The sequence below is a fragment of the Desmodus rotundus genome, chromosome 4 (assembly GCF_022682495.2).
Source record: "Desmodus rotundus isolate HL8 chromosome 4, HLdesRot8A.1, whole genome shotgun sequence".
Classification (NCBI taxonomy): Eukaryota; Metazoa; Chordata; class Mammalia; order Chiroptera; family Phyllostomidae; genus Desmodus; species Desmodus rotundus.
The window spans coordinates 155,555,696-155,579,018 of record NC_071390.1 but is presented as its reverse complement, the minus strand read 5'-3'; the positions used below and the strand labels follow the sequence as shown (position 1 = coordinate 155,579,018).

The 23,323-nt window shown below is 42.5% G+C and overlaps 1 protein-coding gene across 7 annotated transcripts in view; it reads right to left on the bottom strand.

Annotated features, from left to right (window-relative positions):
* ATP8A1 (ATPase phospholipid transporting 8A1) overlaps positions 1-23,323 on the bottom strand; it is a 211,340-nt gene that overhangs the window by 51,166 nt on the left and 136,851 nt on the right. For all 7 annotated transcript variants that reach the window (XM_071221301.1, XM_024573893.3, XM_024573897.3 and 4 more), the window contains one exon: positions 11,834-12,006. In XM_071221301.1, coding sequence (XP_071077402.1) covers positions 11,834-12,006 — 173 coding nt within the window. The remainder of the gene's footprint in view (positions 1-11,833; positions 12,007-23,323) is intronic.

The window sequence follows — 23,323 nt, the reverse complement described above, 5'->3', positions numbered from 1 at the left end:
GGATTGTATTTTAGATTAATAACCTTGGAATATCTTCTATCGTAAAAATTACGCTGATGATACAATCTTACCTCAATAACTTACACTGTGAACATAAAAGTTACTAGTGAATCTAGCCCTGGCTGGTGTGGCTCAGTGGGCTCAGTGCCAGCCTGTGAACCAAAGGGTCACTGGTTCCACTTCCAGTCAGGGCACATGCCTGGGTTGTGGGCCAGGTCCCCAGTGGGGGGCATGTGAAAGGCAACCACACATTGATGTTCCTCTCCCTCTCTTTCTCCCTCCTTTGCCTTCTCTCTAAAAATAAGTAAGTAAAAGAAGGCAAATCTAGAAAAAAATAAAGAACATGGAGGAACATAGTAATTCCTTATTATCCTGAAATGTTTTTACAGTGACTCGGTGTGGACAGAGCCCCTGTGTTTACTGAGCTCGAGGGCTGCTCCTGGGGACTATTTGGAGATCAGGCTCATTAGTGTGCGGATCTGCTGTACTTTCCCTCGCAACAAACTTCCGAAGATTTCTCCTTGGGAATATCACTCCATTCCCCATTGAGCCATATTCTGCTGACTAATAAAGAAATTACAAAAAGAGAGAGAAAAACCTAAGAGAAAAACTTAGGAGATCTTCCGTGATTGTTTCTTGAACTGAAATTTGCGAAGCTCTTAAAAAGTTTTAAGTCGAGGAGGAATTAAAACACGGCAAAAAAATTGTCTTCCACGCACCAAAACTGCACAAGTGTCACAACCTCCTAGAAACCCGCCACCAGTTTATTACTGGAATGGAAACAGCCACTTACATAGCAAACCCTATAAACAATACTTAGCATATGGTACCTAGTGCAACACTCAACCATTTCTAGGTCAGAGAACTGTGGTATTCAAGTGCACGAAGAGTGGGCGCTCTCCTCGCCTCCAGACGCAGCATCTGCTGGTCCTGCGCTGCCAGAGGCATCAGGGGGCCTCATTACATCGGGATGGAGGCTGCAGAAATCAAATGCAGATGGCCTTTCCACGGGACACAAAAAGGAAAGTAGCTTGAAAAAAGATTTCCCTTTGCAATGCATTTTAGATGCAAGACTTCTCTCTTATGGATTTAGGTGGTTGTAGGTAAACTACTACTCTTTTCCATTTCAATGGTTCAGATAATATTTAAAACAGTGATCGATCATATTGACAGCATATATTTGAATATGCGTGAATGTGTGTGTGTTCGTGTATGTGCGCATAGGCACCCGAATTACTAGCTGGCAATATTGTAAAAGGCACTAAAAAGAAAACTCTTCCTAGTAGGAATTTTTATTGGAGTATTCATGTCATAGAACAATTTGTCCATTGTGCTATTTATTTTTAAAAATATATATATGTCAGTCATCTAGTTTGTCTGGAACTTAGTGTTGTACGCAGCACGCAGCAGATGTGAAAATGGTAGTGGAACTGAATGGAAATTTTGCAAGAAAAAGAGATTCATCTCATCTCATGACACTAACTTTGTAACTCATTCATTTCTGACTGTTCGCTGTTAGGGGGCAGTCTGGGTGATCCGTGTCTAGAGAATGGAGGAACTCTACTCTAGGGTTTTGAACTTTCCAGGCTTTCTCACGTGCATGGGAAAGAGGTGAATACTTGTTAGGTGGAGAAGAAAACATACTCCTAATTCAAATAGAAAGAGGTATATTCAGAATGGACTGGAGCCGGATGACAGGGGCCTCTGCATGTCACGATGAATGTGACTGTCATAGCCTCTAAGCAATGGGTGTGAGGGGAAACCGGAAAGGGTGGACACCTGTTAGAAAGTAAATGGCACAGAGGGAGAGTGGTGTATCAGGGGCCGAGATGAACAAACAGGCGGGAAGCTTTTCAGCTGCACTGTTCACTCCCCACGGTGCCCGGTGCAGGCCCAGGCTGGCCAGTGTGAGGGGGCGTGAGACTGGGCTGGAAGGAGCAAAGGGGCACCTCGCTCATCACAACTGTAAACTCTGGCTTAGGCGTGGAGCGGTGAAAACAGAAAGTCCCCCCAAATAACATGCTTGAAGAATAACATCCCAGTTCCAGGAGTATCCCCAATATATCCTGAAGACAGGAGTATCTTCCCCTGAAGCTAAGACCCCAGGAAGATTCCCATCACGCCTTGAAACAGGAACATCAGAGATATGTGGGCAACCTCAGGGCATGCAGCCAGGCAGGGACAGATGCCAATAGCATGCCTGTGACGACAGACCCTTGAAAGTCACCCAATTCTCTCAGAATGTGGCTGCCTCTAACAAGAGGTGTGGTGGGTAAAGAAGTAGGGAAAACAGAGATTCGCTGAGCTCAGAGTCAGGCCTGTCTTTAATTTCATCTAAGTTAGGACCTAGCTTTTACCTTTCTCTCATTTGGGCAAATGGGGAAATGTGGTCTCACAGGGAAAACTTTCAAGACAGAAGATCATAAGCACAAAGGCAATAAATGACTTATAAGAAAGTAGAACTAGTAAAAATATATGTAAGAAGAATTTAAAAGAAGCGCGATTAAAAAAAACCTTGGAAAGATACAGGAAGATAGAACCAACTGGATAATAAATAAGTCATACAAAAATATAACTGCTAAAAGAAAGAAGCCAATAGTAAAGTGAGTAGTCAATATGATAGAGCTTAAAAGTTCAAATACAACCAGAGACTTGGAAATAAAGAACAAACTGACAGTGACCAGAAGGGAGGGGGAGGGGATAATGGAGGAAAGAAGGGGAAGGAGCAAGAAAAGGAACAGGAATAGAGGACTCACGGACACAGACAATGGGAGGGATTGACTGTGGGAGTGGGGGGGGACGGGGTAGGGGCGAGCAATGGGGAAAAGGCAGGACAACTGTAACTGAACAACAGTAAAAAAAAGTTCAAATAAATAAACTGTCCCAAAAGATAGGAGGAAATTAAAGAACAGATTGAAAGAAAAATGAAAAGATATGGAGGAATAGAGATGACTGCATACATATAATGTGAGTCGGAGAAGAGAATAAAAAGGGTCACAATGAAAAGGAATGAGTGATAATTTCTCAGGGTTAAAGAAAGACGTGGCCTTAGACTGAAAGGACTCATTCAGTGCCAAAAAGAAATGTAAGAAAAGGTACCTACTTGTAGACACATTATGGTTAAATTAAGAAAAATTTCTGAAAGCTTCTAGAGAGAAAAAGCAGGTTACTTACAAAGAAATAAGATCTGACACTCGATGAACACACAAAATTACTTTAATACCTTTGAAGGGGCAGGGAAAGGAAGACATAGTAACATAGATAATAAGCACAAATATGGTTGTGAAAACTATAGAAATAACCAGACATAGATTAGACGCAGATTGTAAAGCTTTCAAGCCAGCAGCAGAAAATCTGATTTAGACAGTATGGAAAGTAAGGGGAAGAAAAAAGCAATGAAAAGCATAGTAAATGAAAAACAGAAAATAAGATAGGAGAAACAAGGCCTAAGATAGCAATAATTACGATAAATATACATGGGTTAAACTCACTGATTGAAAGACAGAGTCTTAGGTTGAATTAAAAACAAACAGGACCAGGAAGTTGGTGTCTAAAAGAGACACACTTTATAATGACAGTTAATACACGTAAGACAACACGTATTTGAGTTCTAAGCTCTTCCATTTTCAGAAAAAGTCTATGCGAGATAAGTCTCTAATGTTTTCATTTTACAAATGAAGACACAGGGGAAAAGGAAGATTATATCGTTTATGGTAAACCAGCAAGTGAGTGGTGAAGTCAGGATCAGCCCTAAGTGGTGTGGATTCAGAGACAGCATTCTTAGTCACTATATTATACAGAAGGATTGAATATAACCACTCGGGGGGAAAAAAAAGAGAAGGCACACAGGAAATAAAGGAATGCCAGGTCAGTGATTTTAATACCAGACAAAATAGTGTTTAGGACACAGGAGAGGCCATAAGGCTCAGAGAGAGATCTTTACGTATGATAGTATTCCTCTTACCAGAAATATTCAAGCAGGCCACATAGAGAAAATCTGATGGTGTTTCTAAGAATAACATAATTTTTAAGAATAGCTGCCAGTGCCTTGAATACATATATTAACCCATTTGTTCCTGACACCTTTATGATAACAATTATTTTTATCTCTACTTCAAAGATGAAGACGTTAGGCCACGGGTTACTCAGCTAGTAAGAGGTGCAGCCTGTGCTTAGATTTTGGAAGTCCGGCCTCAGAGCCTGAGTGCTGGAGCACACGGCATCCTGGCCCCGGGAACGGGGGACCGTTCAGTGAGTGGTACTGGGGGAGCTCATTCCCTGTGTGGAAGTGAGCAACACCGGATCCCTCTCCTTCATAAGATGCACAAAAATAGACTCCTACTATGAATGAGAAACCTATGTGGACAACAGAAGGCTCTGAAATTAACAGAAGAAAAAAATAGAATATCTTTGTGAGTAGGATGTTCTTGGTATTCAAGAAGCACAAACCATAAAGGAAAAAATTAATGAAATTGGTAGTAGTGAAAGTAAATAAACTTGTTCTACATCTAGTAACATGGACAGATCTTAAAATTGTACAAAAATCAAAAGAGCAAAAATTTATGGTGAAGTATTATTATAAATATGTATCTATCCCTTAATTCAACACACATATAACAACATCACATATTTTTGAGAGCTACATGTGTGCAAATAAAGTAGGGAAGATGGGAACATATTAACTACCTGAGATTGTTTTCCTAAGGCAGAGTGAAGAGCAAGTGATCGGGAATGAAGAGAAAAATTAAATAACAAAAATACGAGAACTTGTTTCAGTTTAAGACTCCGGGGTGCTTGCAGCTTCGGGCGAAGGCTAGCTTGTCCATCTTCCCGCCTGATCCTACACGGGCATTACCCGGTTGTACCTTGCTGGCACTTCTAGGGCACAGGAAGGTCGTTTTGGTGACAAGGCAAGATCTGATGTTTGTGGTCCTGGGTTCCTCTTATTTTCCTTGCTGAGACATATAAATATTTATTGACACCTCATTTAAAAACAAACTGACTGCTGGAACTATCCTCATTTTAGGGGTTATCTTGAATCCAAGAGCACAGAGAAATTTGACGGCATCTCTGGACTGTGCAGCGGTCGCCACAGAAAGAGTGTCAGTCATTTTTGAGGAAGCACGGAGAAGGGGAAACATGCCAGGTGAGATGGGGAAAGGTCCCCATTTTCAAGAAGACAGTCTGGAAATTACTGGTGAGGGCACTCGGAATAAACTCCATCAATATTCTAGGTAAGCCTGTCAGAACCAACTCCCTCTACACTCATTCGTAGCCACAGACACTGCACAGCAGGGGCTGGCTGGCTGACGTGGCCCCAGGGCCAAATCCAGGCAGCGGCCTGTTTTCTCCATCAGTTCACGCCACCAAGGCAGACACCGTATCACCTACAAAGCCTAAAATATCTATTATCTATCCCTTTACAGAGAAGCCTTGCCCATCTTTGCTCTGTAAAATACTGCCCCGCTCTGAGAGAATTCAAGCTGGAATCACCTCCTCTTTCCTGCCCTAACTCGAAGCTTCTCATTCATTACTTGTCTCTCTGTCTGATCCCGAGGTGATAAGCCTTTTGTTCTCCTGTATTCAAGACCATCTCCCCCCTGGGATGCTGTCTCTCCTCTCCCTTTACTCCATGGCCTGATGCTGTTAGACACTCTTGGCCCACATCCCACCTGGTCTTGACTCCTGGAACTCTAGCCTGGCCCCAAACACTAAGCCTTTAATTTGCCGTGATTTGGGCTGGCTCAGACAGCTTATTAAATGGATAGTCATCACTAGGAACCATCATGGATTTAAGGAGAACCCAAAATGCCAAACTAACTCAATGCTTCCCTATCCCTCATCTTCAGGTCAGCAGGCTGACAGATCGGAGAAATGTGGCAGGTTCCATATATCACGTCCTTAGCAAACCGGAAAATGAAGCCCTTTATTCTATCACCGAAGAATTGCAGGAGAACTGTAAGCGATCCATTAGGTGGATTTGCATTTGCGTGGAGCATTAGAGTGCTGATGTATGGATTTATGGGAAGCTCCTGGGAGGCCTTTCCTGGAAAGCTGCAGAGTTCTGTGCGCACAGTTGTTGTACAGAAGAGAATCATCAAAGATTGGAATGCAGTTGTAGAAGATCTATACACTTATTCCAAGTTAGGAAGACACAAAACAGAAAAAGGCTAAAATGAATAACACCATTTAAGAGGCTGGTGATGGAAATAGAGAGAGCAGTTACTCTGCGGAGAGTTGGAGGTGAAAGGAGCGTTAGGGGGTGTCTGGGCTCTTGGCACGCGTGGCTGCTCGATACAGGAGTGTGTTCACGTTGTGACCATTCACTGACCCGTACACTTGCACTTCATGTACTTCCCAGTACGGATTTGCTCTGTCGTCTCAGAGTATTTATATAATCTGCGGTTCAGATGTGTGTGTGTGTGCGTGCGTGTGCAATTGTGCTGGTCACGGTGGTTCATCCTAGTTGAGTCACTTCTAAAACTACGTAATATCCAATTACAGTGAGATTGTACAGCATTGAGATTTCGCATTTATTTCAGATATGTTGCCGTCAAATACGAACTTCCCTGGTGGTACACATCCTAACTGTATACCACGCAGGTGCTTTAACATCATTCAGCAGAGGTAGAATAGCAAGTAGGATCGACAGGGCTGAGCACCTTATTGTTATGTTATGTTAAAGAGAAATATGGGAATTTTAAGAAATCATAAAATGTATTCACTATGTCCTCCTTTAGCCATGTGTGAAAGAAATACTCTCTCAACAATTCCAACATTTATTCATATTATCTTGGAAGCCAGTATAGAGTTGATATTTGTTAATAGTTTGTGAGTTTTCTCAAAGCCAAACATCTGCTTTGGCATCCAACGATGTTCTCCAGCTTTTTTTGTTTTTTTAAAGGAATGTCTGCTGAGCATTTATTCGCGTCATTTGTGCTTTTTGACGACTCTTTCTTTAACTAGAACATTTATTCAGAGAAATCCTTAAAGTTTAAAACAATCTCAAAAAATTTAAAGAAGTAGATTCAGGAAGTAAAGAAATTCTTTATTTAATGCACTCAAGCTACAACAGAAAGTATGCAAAGTGTCCCTTCAGACCTCTTTTCGGAGGGTCCCTCGATGGGACCCAGGTGAAAGGTTTTGCCTGGAATGCTGCTCCCGAGTGACGACGCTCACTGAGGTCAAGTGTTTTTTTATGCACTGTGGGGAAATCGCCTAAACGGGGGTTAAACTTTGATTAGAGATGTTGCAAGTAGGGAAAAATGCTCACTTCAATTTAACTTCTGCTTTACAGAAGACATGAGTACATAAATTATGTGGAAGAACGGTGATTACTAGACAGTCTAAAAGCTGGAGGCTCTAGGCCAATTTTCAACCAACTGTCACAGGACATAAGTTTCAATATATGTTTAAACTGAACTGACAACTACAGAAAAAAATGTAAAATTCTTTGAAAGGCTGGGTTATGTGAACTGACGAGGATCTCGGAAACCACATGTGATTTAACACAGGGCAGTACTTCACTGCAACATCCCCACTCTCTTCTGGAGGGAATATTAAGAGAGGGGGAACAGATGCTTCCCCAAATTAAGTTAATCCAAGCAGTAGACAGAGTCTTCCCAGAACTGAGTGGCCAACAGAAGTATGGTTCATCCAAAAAAAAAAAAAAAAAAGGAAGAAAGAAAGGGTTCAGAGAAATCTTCTGGCCCAGAAGCGCTTGCACTGGAAGGAGGGGACCCAGGAAGCGTGCGTGTATGCAGGGCTCCCCACCTCTCCACGCCAGAGAAGCTCCATTCTTGGCTGCTTCAGACATCAGGCTCCCTGGAGGACTTGAATGACGGCTACATGCTAAGCTCCACATGTCACAGGTCACAAAACCAAGGCTGGAGAGATACCCTTAGGTATCTGCAGTGCCAGAGAGGGAGCATTAGAACAAGAATTTTGGGAATCCCCAACTAAGATGTCAGGACACCAATAATGTAAGCTGTAAGAACTTAGGGCATAAACTATTGGTAACAGAGATGAAAAATTATTTTCATCAAATTACTTTGCAGATTAGCTCCTGATGTTACCTGTGTACACAAATCTCCACAACTGCTGGAGTGAGCCTTTTTCCTCCTCTACCCGTCCAGGGAGTTTCGGGGAGTCTGTGAAACCCCTAAGCTGGTGCATTTACTTCTACACATGTGTATGCATGTGTACATTTTGGAGGAGATGGTTCGTAACTTTCATTTGTTCTTCAAAAGTATCTGTGATCACATCCAACGATAAGAATCAGTGTACTTGAGTAAGAGAACAGAAGGGAGGAGGCCCACACGGCGTAGTTTACGTTTATTACCAGGAACACTGATCAGAAACGGCCCTAACAGGAGATGCATGTTTTCCATTAAACTACTCAGGTTGCACAGGTAAGTGTGCACAGAGGTAAAAAAGAAAGCTGCGTGGTAGTCATGAACATACAGTACCGGGTAGACCGATAAAACCAGATTTCATTTTACTGCTTGGATTTTACATACTCAAAAAAATATTTGAGGAATAACATGCAACCTTCCCTCTGTAAACCAAAACCAGGACGCCAAAGCCCTGAATAATTTGGGGGCGAGGGAATTATTTCTGTCTCTGAATCTTCCCTTCAGAAAATGGTGGTAAGAGACTTTGTGACTACCGACGGAGAACAACTGTTTCTTTCAATTCCACTGCAGACTCCTCGGGGAAAACGCTCATCTTTCATAACTGTGTCAATGAGGCAAACGCTAAAAACTGCCTTCTGCCCTTTATGCTGATAATGGCAGGGCAGAAAGAGGCTGATGGAAGGCTGAAAGATGTCACTAGTGTGGAGGGCCTCCTTATCCATTAAGGGAAGGCCTTCCCTCCACCGTCTTCCTGCACAGACTGACAAGAAATAGATTGGAAAGAAGCCTGGGGGAAAGCCCATCGGGCTAGAGTGAACATAAATGAATTTGGGAAACACTACTGTATTGTATTTTGAAATAATATTCAGTATTTATCGGGAGCATCTCTTATAATGAAGTAAAATAGAGAATTTCCCGAGGCTGGGAGATGGTAATCATCTAAAAACCCAGGAGTGACACTCGCGTGTCACAGGAAAGAGTGAGCTACAGAATTTCTCACCTAGGCCTGCCCAGGGGGAGGAGCATTATCGTGGAGATTACACTTCGAGGTCAGTAAGCTCGATGACACGAAGACGGTCTGTGCCAACAGTTAAATGCCAGGAGGCACCAGGCCAAAAAGGTGCAGAGATATAACTTGGGCAGGGGCACTGATGTAATTATGGGCTTAGATGAATTCTCAGAGCCAGACCGGAAGCCGAACCACAGTCCTTATGGGAAAAGGGAGTATGAAGGCAATTAGAAGAAAAAAAGCTGAGGAAATATATTTTACTTAAAAAAAAAAGCAAAATGAGAAAGCAAGCCTAAAACTCTAAATAAACCTCAGTGTCTGCACAGGGACCTTCGTGGTCCTCCAACGCACATAAAGCAGGATGGAGGGAGGGAGGGGCCACACACATCTTTATCAGCTGGGCTGCAGAGCTGAGCTGCACGTGCACGGCGGGGTGTGAGTCCCTCCGGGGGACCTGGAGGAGCCCCGAGGTCCATGTGACTCGTGAGCGTCCAGAACAAGGATCTCGGGAGGGAATTTCACAAGCACAGAACATACTTTTCCTCCCTTGACGCTGCTTGCTAGTTTTTCTCTCCCTCTGCTATTGTTTAATTTGTGGCTCAACTTTCTGAAGAATGGTGGGAGGTACTGTGTTAAGCAATGCTGTAAGAATGAGGCTCAGCTGCTGGGGCCGCATTTTGAAAAGTGGCCTCCCACATCTTTCAAACCAGTTGTGATTCCTTCTACTTGAAGAGAAGGAGAGACACAGGAAGGGGAGCCGGCGGGAAAGTGTGTTCATCTTGTGTGTGCACCATCGAGGTCCAGCACACCGTAGGCACAGGACAGATGCTGCAGACTCCAGGGAACTAGTCCTTTTATCTAAATAGCTCTGGGCTCTGTTTTGTTTCCACACAGACGCCAACAGTCTTGTCACTTAATGTGTTTTCGAGAAAACTTTTCTTGATCCTTGTGATCCCATTAGTGACAATGATTAAACAACCAAGTCTGGCGCAATATTATCCTGATGAAGTGTCAGGGTTGCGCATTACTAAGTCTTACAGAGATTAGCAAGGAACCAAGAAAAGTTACTGGAAACACATTTTAAAAAGCATGAGGCCCTGGTCGGTGTGGCTCAGTTGGCAGGGGCATCGACCCGTACACGAAAAAGGTCCCTGGTTTGATCCCAGGCAGGGCACGTACCAGAGGCAACTGGTCAGTGTTTTCCTCTCCCACCGACGTTTCTCTCCCTCTCTTTCTCCCTCCCTTCCCCCCTCTCGAAAATCAATAAGCATGTCCTTGGGTAAAGATAAAATAAAATAAAATGCACAAGGATACCAAAGTGAAAATGACACAGTGAAGATAAACTAATTTCTAGTTCTTTCTTCATGAGTAAGCAAGAAAGCCTAATTATTACTAATATTATCTGTGCAATATTTTTTTCCAAAAGGTTTAGAGTAATATTTTTTACTAATACATGCTACTGAGAATAAAAAGCAACTTGATTCTCCGATTATGATATAATTTTACAGGCTGAAAATGTGCTTATAAAGGGTACTTATTAAGTATGATTTAAACTATATTTCACGAAGTATATTTCAATTGAATTTGGGAAATATCTACATGACGTGGCTTAGAAGTTGGGAGACAGTATTATTACACACAGGATATTTCGTAACTAAGCCTGGACCCTCCCCGCCCCCCCAAAAAAAACGAAACCAAAAACCAAAAAAAGTTTAAGAATCATAACATTCTTTTAAAAGTAAATACATTTTAAATAAAATAATAAAATCAAACAGTACAGCTTTAAAGAGAAAATTAAAAGCACAGATTCTAAGAAATTCTTCAGAAGCTAACAGTTCATCTCCCAGAAAAAGGGAGAGGACCTGGAGGAACTGCTGCTCTGGACCTCGTCTGACCAGCCAGCTGGGCAGATTCGGTACCCGGATGGTGAAGAGGAAAATCCTTAGGTATTTACGAATCCTTAGGCATAGTCACGAATTTACCTTAAAGTTTAGGAAGACATATTTTAAACAGTTTAGAAACAGATGGGCAAGAGTCTTCGACAAGAAGTTCCGGAAGGGCAGGGTGGTTTACAAAAATACAGTTCTACGCACGAAGACTTGACAACTCAAAACAGAATTTATTTTAGGATATAGGCAATATTATACACTAGAGGGTGATATTATAAATTAAAGGACTGTACAGTCAGTAATTATTTTCCAAATAGCTGAGCCTTCAGGAAAGTGTTCAGCTATTTGGAAAGCGATTCAGTTCGTGCCTCCCTTCACGCCATTCCCCAACATAACTCTGGCAGCAGGGTCAAAGATCTAGGTGCAGAACACAGAACCTTACAGAAATAACACTAGCTGGGAACGCAGGTAAAAAACTGATTTTAAACAAAGAAAAAAACAAGAAACCTGCCAATTCTAACTGTGAGCAGTACCTATTAAGGATTTGATTTTAAACAAAGAAAAAAACAAGAAACCTGCCAATTCTAACTGTGAGCAGTAGCTATTAACGATTGTTAGGACTCATTTTTAAAAACCCTGCTGATAAATTCCACCTCAGTTTGGGAACCTTGAGTCTGAGTTACTAATAAATAGCCTGACATTTACAAATTCTGGGTAGAGTAACTTTAAGAAACTTTCAGAGTCAGGGAACTTAGGATAAAGTCACTTTCTACTGAAATCGGACAATATTAAGAACTTACCTGCAGCAAATAACAGCTTTGCAGGACAGAGCTAAGTCCAGGAAATAATGCCGTACCCCGAAAGTTAAGGCATACTTGAGGGTTTTCCCATCAATTATAAGAGCAAAATCATTCTCTTTCCGAAGAGCATCGCCGAGGGTAACGCAGTGACGACTGAGAGTTTCCCTCGTTCCCTGTAAAATTAAACACACAAAATGCCCATTTGTTCCATGTTGAGGATGTTCAACTACATTTAGTTATTTTTAGTGCCTTTTCTGCTTCAACAGGTTTTCATGTGCCCCCACTCATTTAATTCTCCCAAAAGCCCCTCGAGGGAGATGGGACAAACACGACGAGGAAAAGCAAGTGACTTGCTTGAAGTCACACATGTGTTCCCTACAGGCTCGGGAATCGATCACAAACCACCTATTCCTTTATGATCTTTGCTTACCGACCGCTCTAACCACACAAGCAGGATTCTGCAGAAACATTTTCAGTAAATTATCTTATTAAAAAACAACATTGCCCTAATTTATGAACTTGTCCAAACTGCTCAGCCAAAAATCTAGGAGAAAGTTGGGGAATATAACTTAAATAATTTATGGGTATACTTTCAGAAATCCTCAATGCTACTGGAACTTAATTCCAGTAACCAACAGGAGAAAATGCAGCATCTATAATCTCTTGTCATTTCGTGAATTGGCTTCCGAACTTTAATCACTATTTCATGACGCTGAATTTTTGCTGGGGATGGTGACGTATGGCTTGGTAATCTTGATGGGTCAAATAAAAACCCCTTCCATCGATGAAGAAGAGTTCATGTTCAAGCACAATACAGACCTTTAGTGTCAAGAAAAGCTTTGTTCACCTCAACTACACAGAACAGCTGTATTAGGCTCTCTCTGTCAAGAACTGCTTTCCCAGCTCTTCAAAGGCAAACGTTGCAGGATATTTAGTTTTTCTCTCCAAATCCTATAAATTTTTCCCATAACCTAATGGGACCTGTTTCCTGTTTCACAAAAGCCCTACCATTGGGAAGAAAACAGAGCGCTGGCCTGCACAGGGAAAAGGCCGGGCATGACTGCCTCCTCCCAGAGTTCTGTTCTGAGTGCGAACATCTGAGCCTGCATTACTTGTATAACGAACACAAATATACATGTATCATATATTCGCATAATCAACTATACCTTCAATGAAAATACTCCTAATAATTTTTATTACATTCATGGGAGACAGAAGTATTGTTCTAATTTAAGAATATGGTACAGTCATTTCAAAGTTATTTTCACAAGGAGGGAAGCAAAGGCATAGGTGATTAAAATTTTATATTGGGGATTTTTGAAGGTGTTTCTGCAATCATATTCAAATGTGGTTCACACTATGTTCTGGAATTTCAGAACCCGTTTATCAAAGTAACAGAACCAGCTTGCACCGTAAAGCAAGACCGCCCAGCTTTCCCAGCCCTGGGGCTTGCCTTGCACAGCCGCCAAGGGCCACCGTACAGCAGCGTTCTTCGCAAAATTTTCTGTTCACACTTCACACTGAGAGGAAGTAGCTGTTTTAATTTATAGGCTTCACCCTCTTATTTCCTGCTGGACATTTTTGTCCCAAGAGGAATTAAGAAAAGGAGGTAAAAAAAAAAAAAAAAAAGACAGTGAAATGCTTCAAGCAAAACTTATCAATGACAATCTGTAGCAGATTAGCCTGGATTGTCTTAAAACTGGCTGTCTTGACATGGGTTAAATGAACAAACACATACGTCAATGAACTGACAAACGATAAAGGGGAAATGAGACCATATTCAGCACGTACCACACGCTAGGCACGCTTCCAAGGGCTACACATACAGACACAACATTTCGGTTCAACTTATTACCACCGCAGGCAGAAGGCTCCACTGTTATTCCCATTCTGCAGATGGGAAACAGGAGGCAAGAGTTCAAGTTCCCTGCCCACGAACACATGGCTACTGAGTAGTGAAATGAAACCGAGAATTAAATGTCTTCGTAAGCCTGTCCTTTCTCTGCACAACCCAGTGAAAACAGATCCAACTTCAGACAGCATCAGGCTGAGCAAATCGTAAACGGAGCGCCCACATATTCCCTCTGCTGCTTCCCTAGAGCCCTCATCATCTGCCATCTCTTTACCGCCAACAGCGGTTTCTCTTTATAAAACAAATTTAAAACACAGATCAGGTCTCTGCTTGTTCTCTTTTCTATGGCTTCCTACTCTCTACACGATATATTCCAAACTCTTTAAAATGGCATTTAAGGCTTTCCACAACTGAAGTTCTACTAACATTCATTCTACTTCCTTCACCATCTCAACTCCTTTATTTCTCCTCTCTGCAATGCCCGGTCTACCACCTTCTAAACCGAGCTTGCCCTCCCAAGCCCTCCCAAGCCCTCCCACACTCACTCCACATGGTCAGGTGGAACTCACTCTGTGCTATCAAGGCCCACAGGTCCTGGAGGGGAGACCCCATGTCTAACCTGCTTCCCTGCAACAAACACAGTTGGCTTGCAACTACAGATACTGGGGAAATAGAAGTTTATTGAGTGAGAGCACGGAGAGATTCTCATTCCATCCTATTAACAGCATTCCATTTCCCCCTTATTATCACTTCTGATTTGAGAGAGAGAGAGAGAGAGAGAGAGAGAGGAGAGGTAAGAGGTATTCATTCTCTTGCTTGCTCCTTAATTTTCTAGAGAAGTAACTCATTGCTTCAGCAGTCTTTCAAACCAAAGCACTGCTCACTAAAATGCCACTGTATTTTTTTAAAGCTTTTGCCCAAGTGTCTCCTGAGTTGCAAATCCAAATGAAACCTGAGATGGGCCTCAGGAGGACTTCACATGTAAAGACCCGCTGCAGAGCAAGGCTGAGAGTCAAGTCAACCCAAGCTGCGCCGGCTCCCCCATAAACCAGCCTGCAGGACAGTCTCGTGTGCCCCCTCTCCCCTTTGGAAGGTGTTCTCTGACACCTTAACATTCGTTGAGAATTCTCTTATTTGTGGCATCAGTACCACTGGCTCTCCTTGGTGATTATCACAGATCTTCAGGGAATCAAAAGGTGTCTGATGCAATTGAGATAAAATTTCAGAAGGTGAGTCAAAAGCTTCCCACAGTGGGCTCTCCAGCTGGCCCACCTAGGGTGCAAGGTAACAATGAGAAAAAAGCTGCAAACATTTTCTTATTTTAGTTCGTAGCTTTCCTTCTCAAGTAGCGCTGGTGTCGGCTGTGTGTTGCCAGTTCCAAGTTATATTTTACCCTTATTTATACTGCCAGGAATATTTTTAAATTCTTTTATTTATAAAAGTTTATTGCTTCTCCCCTAAGCCTGGGAGCCATACTTTACGGCCACATTGCATTGAAGCTTATCTCCTGTAGCTAGAAATAAATTTATTATGATATTAGCTGTTGCTTTGTTTTCTTTTTGGCTACTGAAGGGGGGAAATGTTTAAACATTCAAACTTAGTGACATGTGAAAGTGAAAATATATAAATGAGAAGCTAAATCAGTACAAGAGTAAAAAACCACATAGTACCACAAAATAAAAGCTCCGTGCTTCCTCATGCTACACAGTCTTCTTTGTGGGCTGAGAGAAAAGGAGCAGCTGTTGCCATAATTGGGAGAGTCAGCAGTAAAAGCAGTTTGGAGAGACAGATGGGCCAGCAGGCAAGGCTGGGGTTCAGGCGCCACCCCAGGCAGTGATCCAGGTAAGGGAGGGAGCCACGCGGAGAGGGGGAATTCCGTGTGCCTCCCATGTTGACAGGTCAGGCAATCATTTAACTCTACTCCCTACCCACAGGCAAGCAAGCGCTCATGAGAAGCCCTCAGCCCCTGGCCCCCCTCCCATGCTTTCCTGCCTTGCCCATTCACAGCGTAGGCCACAGCCAGCCCTCCCCTCCATTCTGTCTTCACAATGAAGGAGGGAAAAAACTACCTCCCCACAGGGCCAGGCTCTACTCCACTTTCTTCTCTTCTGTGGGTGCTCGTTACTACTGATACAGACTTTTCTCCATGGCTGCTGGACTCCATTCTTCCCAGGGGTTACTCCAGATCTTCTCAAGACCCCCAATTTGGCCCCCGTTGCTTCAGCCAACATCTACCTGCTTTACTGGGCACATTTATACCAGGAAGAACTCCCTTGACTATCTCCTCTTAACCTACAAACTTCCCTTTCCCTAATCCTCCCTAATTCTTGAGCCAGGGGGAAGAACTCTCTTGCATCTTCATCTTCCCAATGCCATTATTATTTTTTTTCTTCAAGACTACACACTAAAAACAATAGACAAATAAATAAATCAAGAAATGGTCCCTTGATCCAACTTTTCTGAGTCCTCCAGGTGACATGAATATTTCCATCTTTCAGAGCAGCTTATCTGTTTATGTCTCTGTTTTTCCCATCTGGAATGAGGTCCCTGATGAAGAGATGAAATACAATGACCAAAAGCTCGGTAATACAAGAAAAACTAAATTATTAATGAATGGAGAATATACCTTGTGGTGGGCTTCCTTGTGTGACCATTTTGAGGACTGCGTTTTGCTGCCTATAAAACTAATGTATAACCTTGGATACTTTTAATTAGAACAATAAGTAAAATGCTAATCTGCTTATCTTATTGTAGGAAAAACGAAGAACAAAGTGGAGGAGTGGAAGCTATGATCCAATGCCTACTTCTGTCTCAAACAATATAAATTCTCCAAAGAATATAACAGAATGAACACCTTGACTAGGTACTTTGTGATCAAGCCAGGCTGTGTAAGAGCAGGCTAATGAAAAGCAAACTATATATATTTGGTTTATAAGACACATGCTTGGAAAAGAAAAAGAAAGAAAGACATGTGGCAGATACTTAGGCCAAGTAGAATTCCTCACCAAGATAACTCTGACCAGAAACTCTTAAAGAAGTTCCATTAGAATCTTTAGGGTATAGCCTGGAAAAATAGATAACAAGTTCATAAGACAAGAATAATCTTCAAGAAATCAGAGACTGGCAGCTTTATGGTAATCTTTTTCATTACTTTTACATGACCTTTACCAAGAAAAAACCCTTGATAAAAATCACAGAGGGCACTCGAGACAATGAAATCTGACAGTTTTATAGTGAAATGAATTGAAAGCCCCGATTTCTTTGGAAAGTATCACAGTATGCAAGATGTCATTTTCACTTTGGCAAAAATTCTGCTTGGAACGGTCTAAGGAATCCAGAGGCCAGATGTGCAAAGAACACGTCAGGCCACCTAGGAACAATGTTTTTGATGGCCCAACGTGTAACGCTGCACGAAGCACCTGCAAGAAAACGGCCCTTTCAGCTTCTAGCCCTTTGGTTTTTTTCCTGAGTCTTTTCAGAAGTTTATAGGACAGATGGGCTTACTTAGGAAGATGTCCAAGGAACACCCTCGTAGAGAGTGTGGAAATATCCCCGAGGAAAGGAAAAATAAAAGCTTCGAACTCCTGACTAGAAGACTGGTTAGCCAAGTGGACAAGCAGAGAAGAGGTGAAGGTTACGGAGAAACAGTGCAACATGCAACACCTAGTGGCAGGGGCTTCCACGCCTTGCTCTGGGGCCGCAGTCATGCACAGCGACAGGACACAATGTGCCGTCACTCATCTGTATCCCAGAGGGCGTCATCAGCAAGGCTACGCCCAAACAACAGGAGTGAGAAGAAAAAAAAGTATATTTATACGTATTTAGTGCAAAGTACACGTTGGTGTTTGGGTCTTAATACAAATAAGTACCTGGCATTCATATTTATTCCTGGGGACCTGTCATATGTGTGCAGGTGAAAAGATAAACTTGTATTATAAGGAGGATTCCATCCCCAGGAAGAAAAAAATAATACATCAAAATTCTAAACTACACTTTGACTTTCAGATACAGTATTTAACCATGTATTCCATTGTTCTTCGACTGGTTCTTTTCCTTCACAAGTCAGCCACCAGGTAAGTGAAATAAGTCCACAACTGGGGCTAATGATGAATCGCGTTTGGGAGACACTCAGCTGTCACCCTCGACAGAAGGGACTTAAGTTTATGAAGCCTGTACTTCAGTGTCAGCACCACAGGTTTCTGTTTTCACTTACGTTCCATAAAAAGGGCAAAATGCAATGTGTTACGGGAAAACACCTGCAGGAATCTTGCTGAACAAAGACGGTGACTCTGCTCAAACAAGAAGCCTGCTGGTGGCGGGGCCACTGCAAAGTATCACTAACTCCTTGGCACTTGTCAGCTGATGTGCGCAAGTCACCGTCAGTGCGGGGAAAGCCACTGTCCACAGAGTGTTCCAATGTGTGGCCATAAACTACTGGGACGTTACAAAGCCAGGCCTGGCCACAGGGCTCGCAAAAGGACGGAGCCACATCGTACAGCAAGCACGCCAGTTCCAGAAGCCACAACATACCCTACGGCTCGGCACTCAAGGCTGTCTGCAGCTTCAGGTGGGTGTAGAGAGTGGGGCAAAAACAAACTAACCAAACATTTCCCACCTTCTTTGAAAAGGAAATATTACATATTTTACTTTGAAAAAAAAGTCCTCAGTGATGTAAAAGGAAAAAAAAAACTAAATGAGAAATAAGAGATAGTTTCAACCACTCACTTAAGAAAAGACACCAAGAACTCCTGAACTCTTTAGGATGAGGCGGCTTCATAGGGCCAGTGTTCTAGAAAGACTCAATATTGCGCGTCACATGAAAAGGTGTCACAGTCGAGTTCATTTCACAGTCCATCAGCACGCTTTTTCACCAGGAGTAAATACGCATTCCCGTCCGCTGCCTCACTGTTTTTCTAGTTGACTATCTCTATTCGATGGTCCGAATGACGTGGTTTGAATCATTGCTCTACCACTTACGGCTATTCTTCCTTCAGGCAAGTTACTTAACTTCTCTAAATCAAATTTTTCTCACGTATAAAACTGGGTTCCCATGTCTTTATCAGGGTTATTGTGGTGACAAAATGTGCTGACTCCTTCGCTTGTGAGTCAACTGCCCTATGCTCAGAGTGGACATCTGAGAAACACTAGTTCTTTCCCTTCCTCTGACTTCGGGTCTGATGGAGACGCCAACCCACGACGAGAAAAGATCTGCCCCGCCAAGCACCACACTAGTGCGACCAAGGGGTGTATTACTGAGCTAACCCTAAGTTTATTTTGAAATCACCCAGTGGCAATTTTATTTCGGTTCACCTTTTGACTGCCAACACTCCACTCTATCAGCTACTTCTCCCCCGACATAAAAAGTATGTGAAACCTGCCATTCCCTCAGTCCTGGGAGAGAGCATTCTCTCTTTTCAAATGGCACATACCTCTCAGTGCGTGGTAGGAGGCCAAATAATTAATTACCTACTTGGACTGTCTTCTTTATCTCAATTTTTGCTGTCTCTAACCTGATACAACTCTTAAGCTGAAAATAACTTGCAAGTTACAAACTGATGGTGGTGTTTCCTTTTTTATTACCTGTATCTTTTTGGCAATGATGACCATATTGGTATGTATGTTAGACTTGGAATGCCCATAAAGTTATAAGATTGTATATATGAAAAATTACATAAAATAGTATTACATACAAGTGAGTGCTTCATAAACACTAGGCTTAAAATAACTAATGCTAAACAAAACACAAGGGACTTGTTTGCTGGCACACTCTTGAGATACAACGCCATCAACTTACCTTCTTTAGGTACTGATTGTTTTTAAAAGCAGACAAGTAAATATATCTCCTGGGGAATGGGGTTGAAAACATCTTACTTTAGGTTGCTAAGAGTCTACCATAAAAAACCTACTATCAATTCATTTCAAATGCCAACTAAGGGGATATATAAGCATCTTAAGTGAACACCTTTTTTATTAGCTGTTTTGGTGGTCTCTGACCCCATCTCTTCATCATTTAAGACATGAAGTATTTGTAAGTTTTTGACCAAGGAATGCTTCATTCTTTCTCAACTTGTACACTCTCCAAATGCTCACACCCTAAAATGACAAATTAACAGACCAGTCCAAGGACTTTCTTCATAATGCATTATGACCATTCCAAGTATGGATGATGTTAGCACGTTCTTAGAGAGTGACTTACGACTTCCATAACAGCAGCATGAACAAACCACTGGGTTTTACCATTTTTCCGCGATGTGTTATTGATTCAGCGCAACTCTGGACATTACATACACCCCTACGTAGCACATCTATCTGCGGCTCCTGTAGCTACTGCAGGCTGCGGTAAGTTGTGCAGTTGCCTGAGAGCAGAGAGAAACTACCTGTATACACAGCCGGTCCACTCAGTACTCATCTCCGTCGGGATTACTAGCTCTCTCACACACAGTTTTTGATTAAAAGAAAAATCTTTGGTGTTTCTGAACTCCCAGACTAGAAAGTAGCCTTTAAAAATATATTCTCATAGAACCAAACCAACATAAAGTAATCTTTCCAAAATGGGTAAGAAAAGATAGAGGTGAAATCATTGAAAACATATGGTCAAAGAAGTCCTCCAAATCAGCTAGTGGAAGGCAGCCAAGCAAATGCATTGAATCAATACATACTGCTAAGTATAATGGAGAGGGAAACAGACAGAAAAACATTCCATGCTTTGCTGATACACAGATATGGGATTCCTGGGAGTAGATATAAAGCACTGCAATTGAGGAAATGGTCCGATATCCCAGTGGGGTCATGCCATCTGAAAAAGGTCAAGGGTTACCAAATGGAGGAAGGTAAGAAGAGGAAGTTACAGTGCTGGGTAAATTGGTCCGGCCAATTGGGCAGAGGTTTGGGATTTGGGATTATGATAGGTTCCATCAGGCAAGTAACTCCTTGGGAGGCACCCAGTCTCACTTCGGGTACCGTGGAGAGAGACAGAAGCAGGGAACTGTGGAATCTGGGTCCAAGTTTATGTTTCATGTTGGGGCGGGGGCACGCAGCAAACAGAGACAAACCCAGGGGAAAGAAGGAAGAGTGAGGTAGGGGATATAATTATATAATTTAAATAGTTTTGTGGATAAAGGCTTTTACCAAAGCCCTCACGGTAATTATTTTAAACCACCACTGAAAGGCCCCTAAACACTTATTCTGATTTTGGTATTAAACACTCTCCAGCAGCAGCAGGGAGTCAAACGCAGGAGGAGGCAAGCTGCAGGAACAGCGGCGGCAGCTGTCCAGCCACTCCTACTGCCTTCGATCCAGCCAGGAGGCGGCTGCTCAGAACACACAACGGGTTTTTTTGAAGATAAGCAAATTACCAAATCGACGGTTCGGAGACAGTTAACAGCTGGGGCCTGTGAGAAACTGTTATCCAGAACCACAAAGAAAACTAATGTCGGGCCCATTTTCTTAATGGTTTGAATTAGTTAATGTAGGAATGAAGAACATCCTGTATTTTCTCAGTGCAAATCCCAAACACACATCATTTCTTTATTTTTGTATGTGCATTCAATAAAAACTTGTACTTGTAAAACAAAATGGAGGGTCTTTCCTGAATTCCATACACGCAAGATGCTCCAAACCCACCATTTTCCAGAAGGACACCCCTCTTTCAGCTGCTTTGTAGTCCTTGTGATGAGTGGGACAGGGGTGAGGGGCGGGCTCGACAACGTGGGGGATGCCTCCTGGAATGCTTCCTTCTGTCACTGAGTCTCAGCCACGACTGGAGAAAGTATAGTTATTTAAAAGCAAAAAGAACCAACAGTTTTGGACTTAGCACAATCTAGGCTGAAATTCAGGCTCCTGCACTGGCCGGCTGGCTATGGGAACTCCAAGTCTCTCTGGGTGATTGAGCAAACAACGCCAGACCCATGGGGGCACAGACTGGTGTCTGCAGATACAGCTGGCACACAGAAGGTTTCCTATCACCTGTGCTGACTCATCAAAAGATATGGGAGGCAGAGACGCAAAAAAGTCACAGGGCATGGCCTGCTCCCCTCAGAAATGTCGACAAGCTGTGGGGCGAGTGGTCAGGCGGCAGACGGGTTAGAAAGTGTTTGTCGGCAGTCCTAGGTAGGTCACAGGGAGCTCTTGGAAGAGTTCAGATGTTCATCCAAGAGAGAGAGAGAGAGAGAGGAGAGAGAGATAAAGAACATTCAGGCTTGGGAGAGGAAGAATTTCTCAAAACAGAAACACTCTGAATTTGTGAACAACTTCACTGAAGGTTTTGCACACAAGCCAAGATCACGGGGCTTTGTTTAAGAAAAGGGGACACACTCAGTTCTTAGGAGACCAAACAATGGGTGTGTGATGGAAGTTTTTACAACCACATACTTTGGCTTGTGGCAGACACTGTCTTAAATCAGAGGAAAAGAGAGATCATTTGTTCATGTTATTTTCATTTTCTGTAATGTTTACATTTTTTACTAACCCATTTCTTTCAAATGCAACAAAGTTGGCTGTGTCCCCTGCGGGACACTTGGAGTTGCCGTGCGCCAGGCAGCACTTGAACCACCATCGTGCAGCAGAACTTATCTTTGCTTCTGATAGGGATACCTTAGCAATTTAAACTAAGATCTTAACATTTTCAGGCCAAAAAGCCGAAACAGCTTTGCTAGTAACGGTAGGAGAAAATCCACACTACTCAAGCCCCAATGCTGGCAGGGGAGGAAAACTCAGTGCGGTTTTTTAAAACTTGCCTAAACTGTTTTTCAAAGCAGTACAAAATGTATCGCATTAGACTCGTGGGACGTTTCAAGACGAAACTTGAAGTAGCCCCAATTCTCTTTTCCCCCTCCTTTTCTGGAGTCAAGTCAGTAACTTGCTTATCCTGGACTTCTTTCAGAGGCCACTCAACAGTGGCTGGTTCCCCAAACAGTGAGGTTTGTCTGCATAATACATATAAGTCGAACTTAAAAGGGTACAAATGACAACTTCACCATTTATGCCAGAATGGTCTGTAAGTTATATCTGAGGCTTACAGGGTGTTAGAAAACCAAACTCAGCTAGAAAAAAGTGAACAATCCCATAAAGGCTTTCTTTTACCACGGTGTTGAAATATATATATGCTTAGGCTTATTAGTATCAAATGATGCTAACAATTCATTTTCTGTAAAATATACCAGCAGAGGTGGGGGAAACACCGGTATCCATAACCAAACTTAAGCTGGCTTGGGGTTATAGTCTCAAATTAAAGAGAAAATGTAAGTAAAGGACGGCATCAAGGAACTCTTACCCTCTCTCTCGGAATAATAACGTATAAGAAATAACAAAAATGGTCATGATCTATTTTTCTGAAGTGCTTACTAAAGGCCGGGCATTGCTTCTAAGTATCTAAAATGTACCGCTTTGTTTGATTTTCACAACACCCTACAGATGAATGTTATTATTACCCTTTCATAAGAGTAGCTGGTGGCTGCGGCCCAGACATATCTATATGCTTAAGTCTCTGGAACCCAAAGACCAATATACACCCTCCAGTGACACTCAGCACTGAAGGTCAAGTTAACCTTTCTAGACTGGTCACAATAATGTCTGCTCACGAATGTATTCAGGTGTAAATGTGATTGTCCCGGTCAAGTCCTTAGTTCAATACCTAGCAA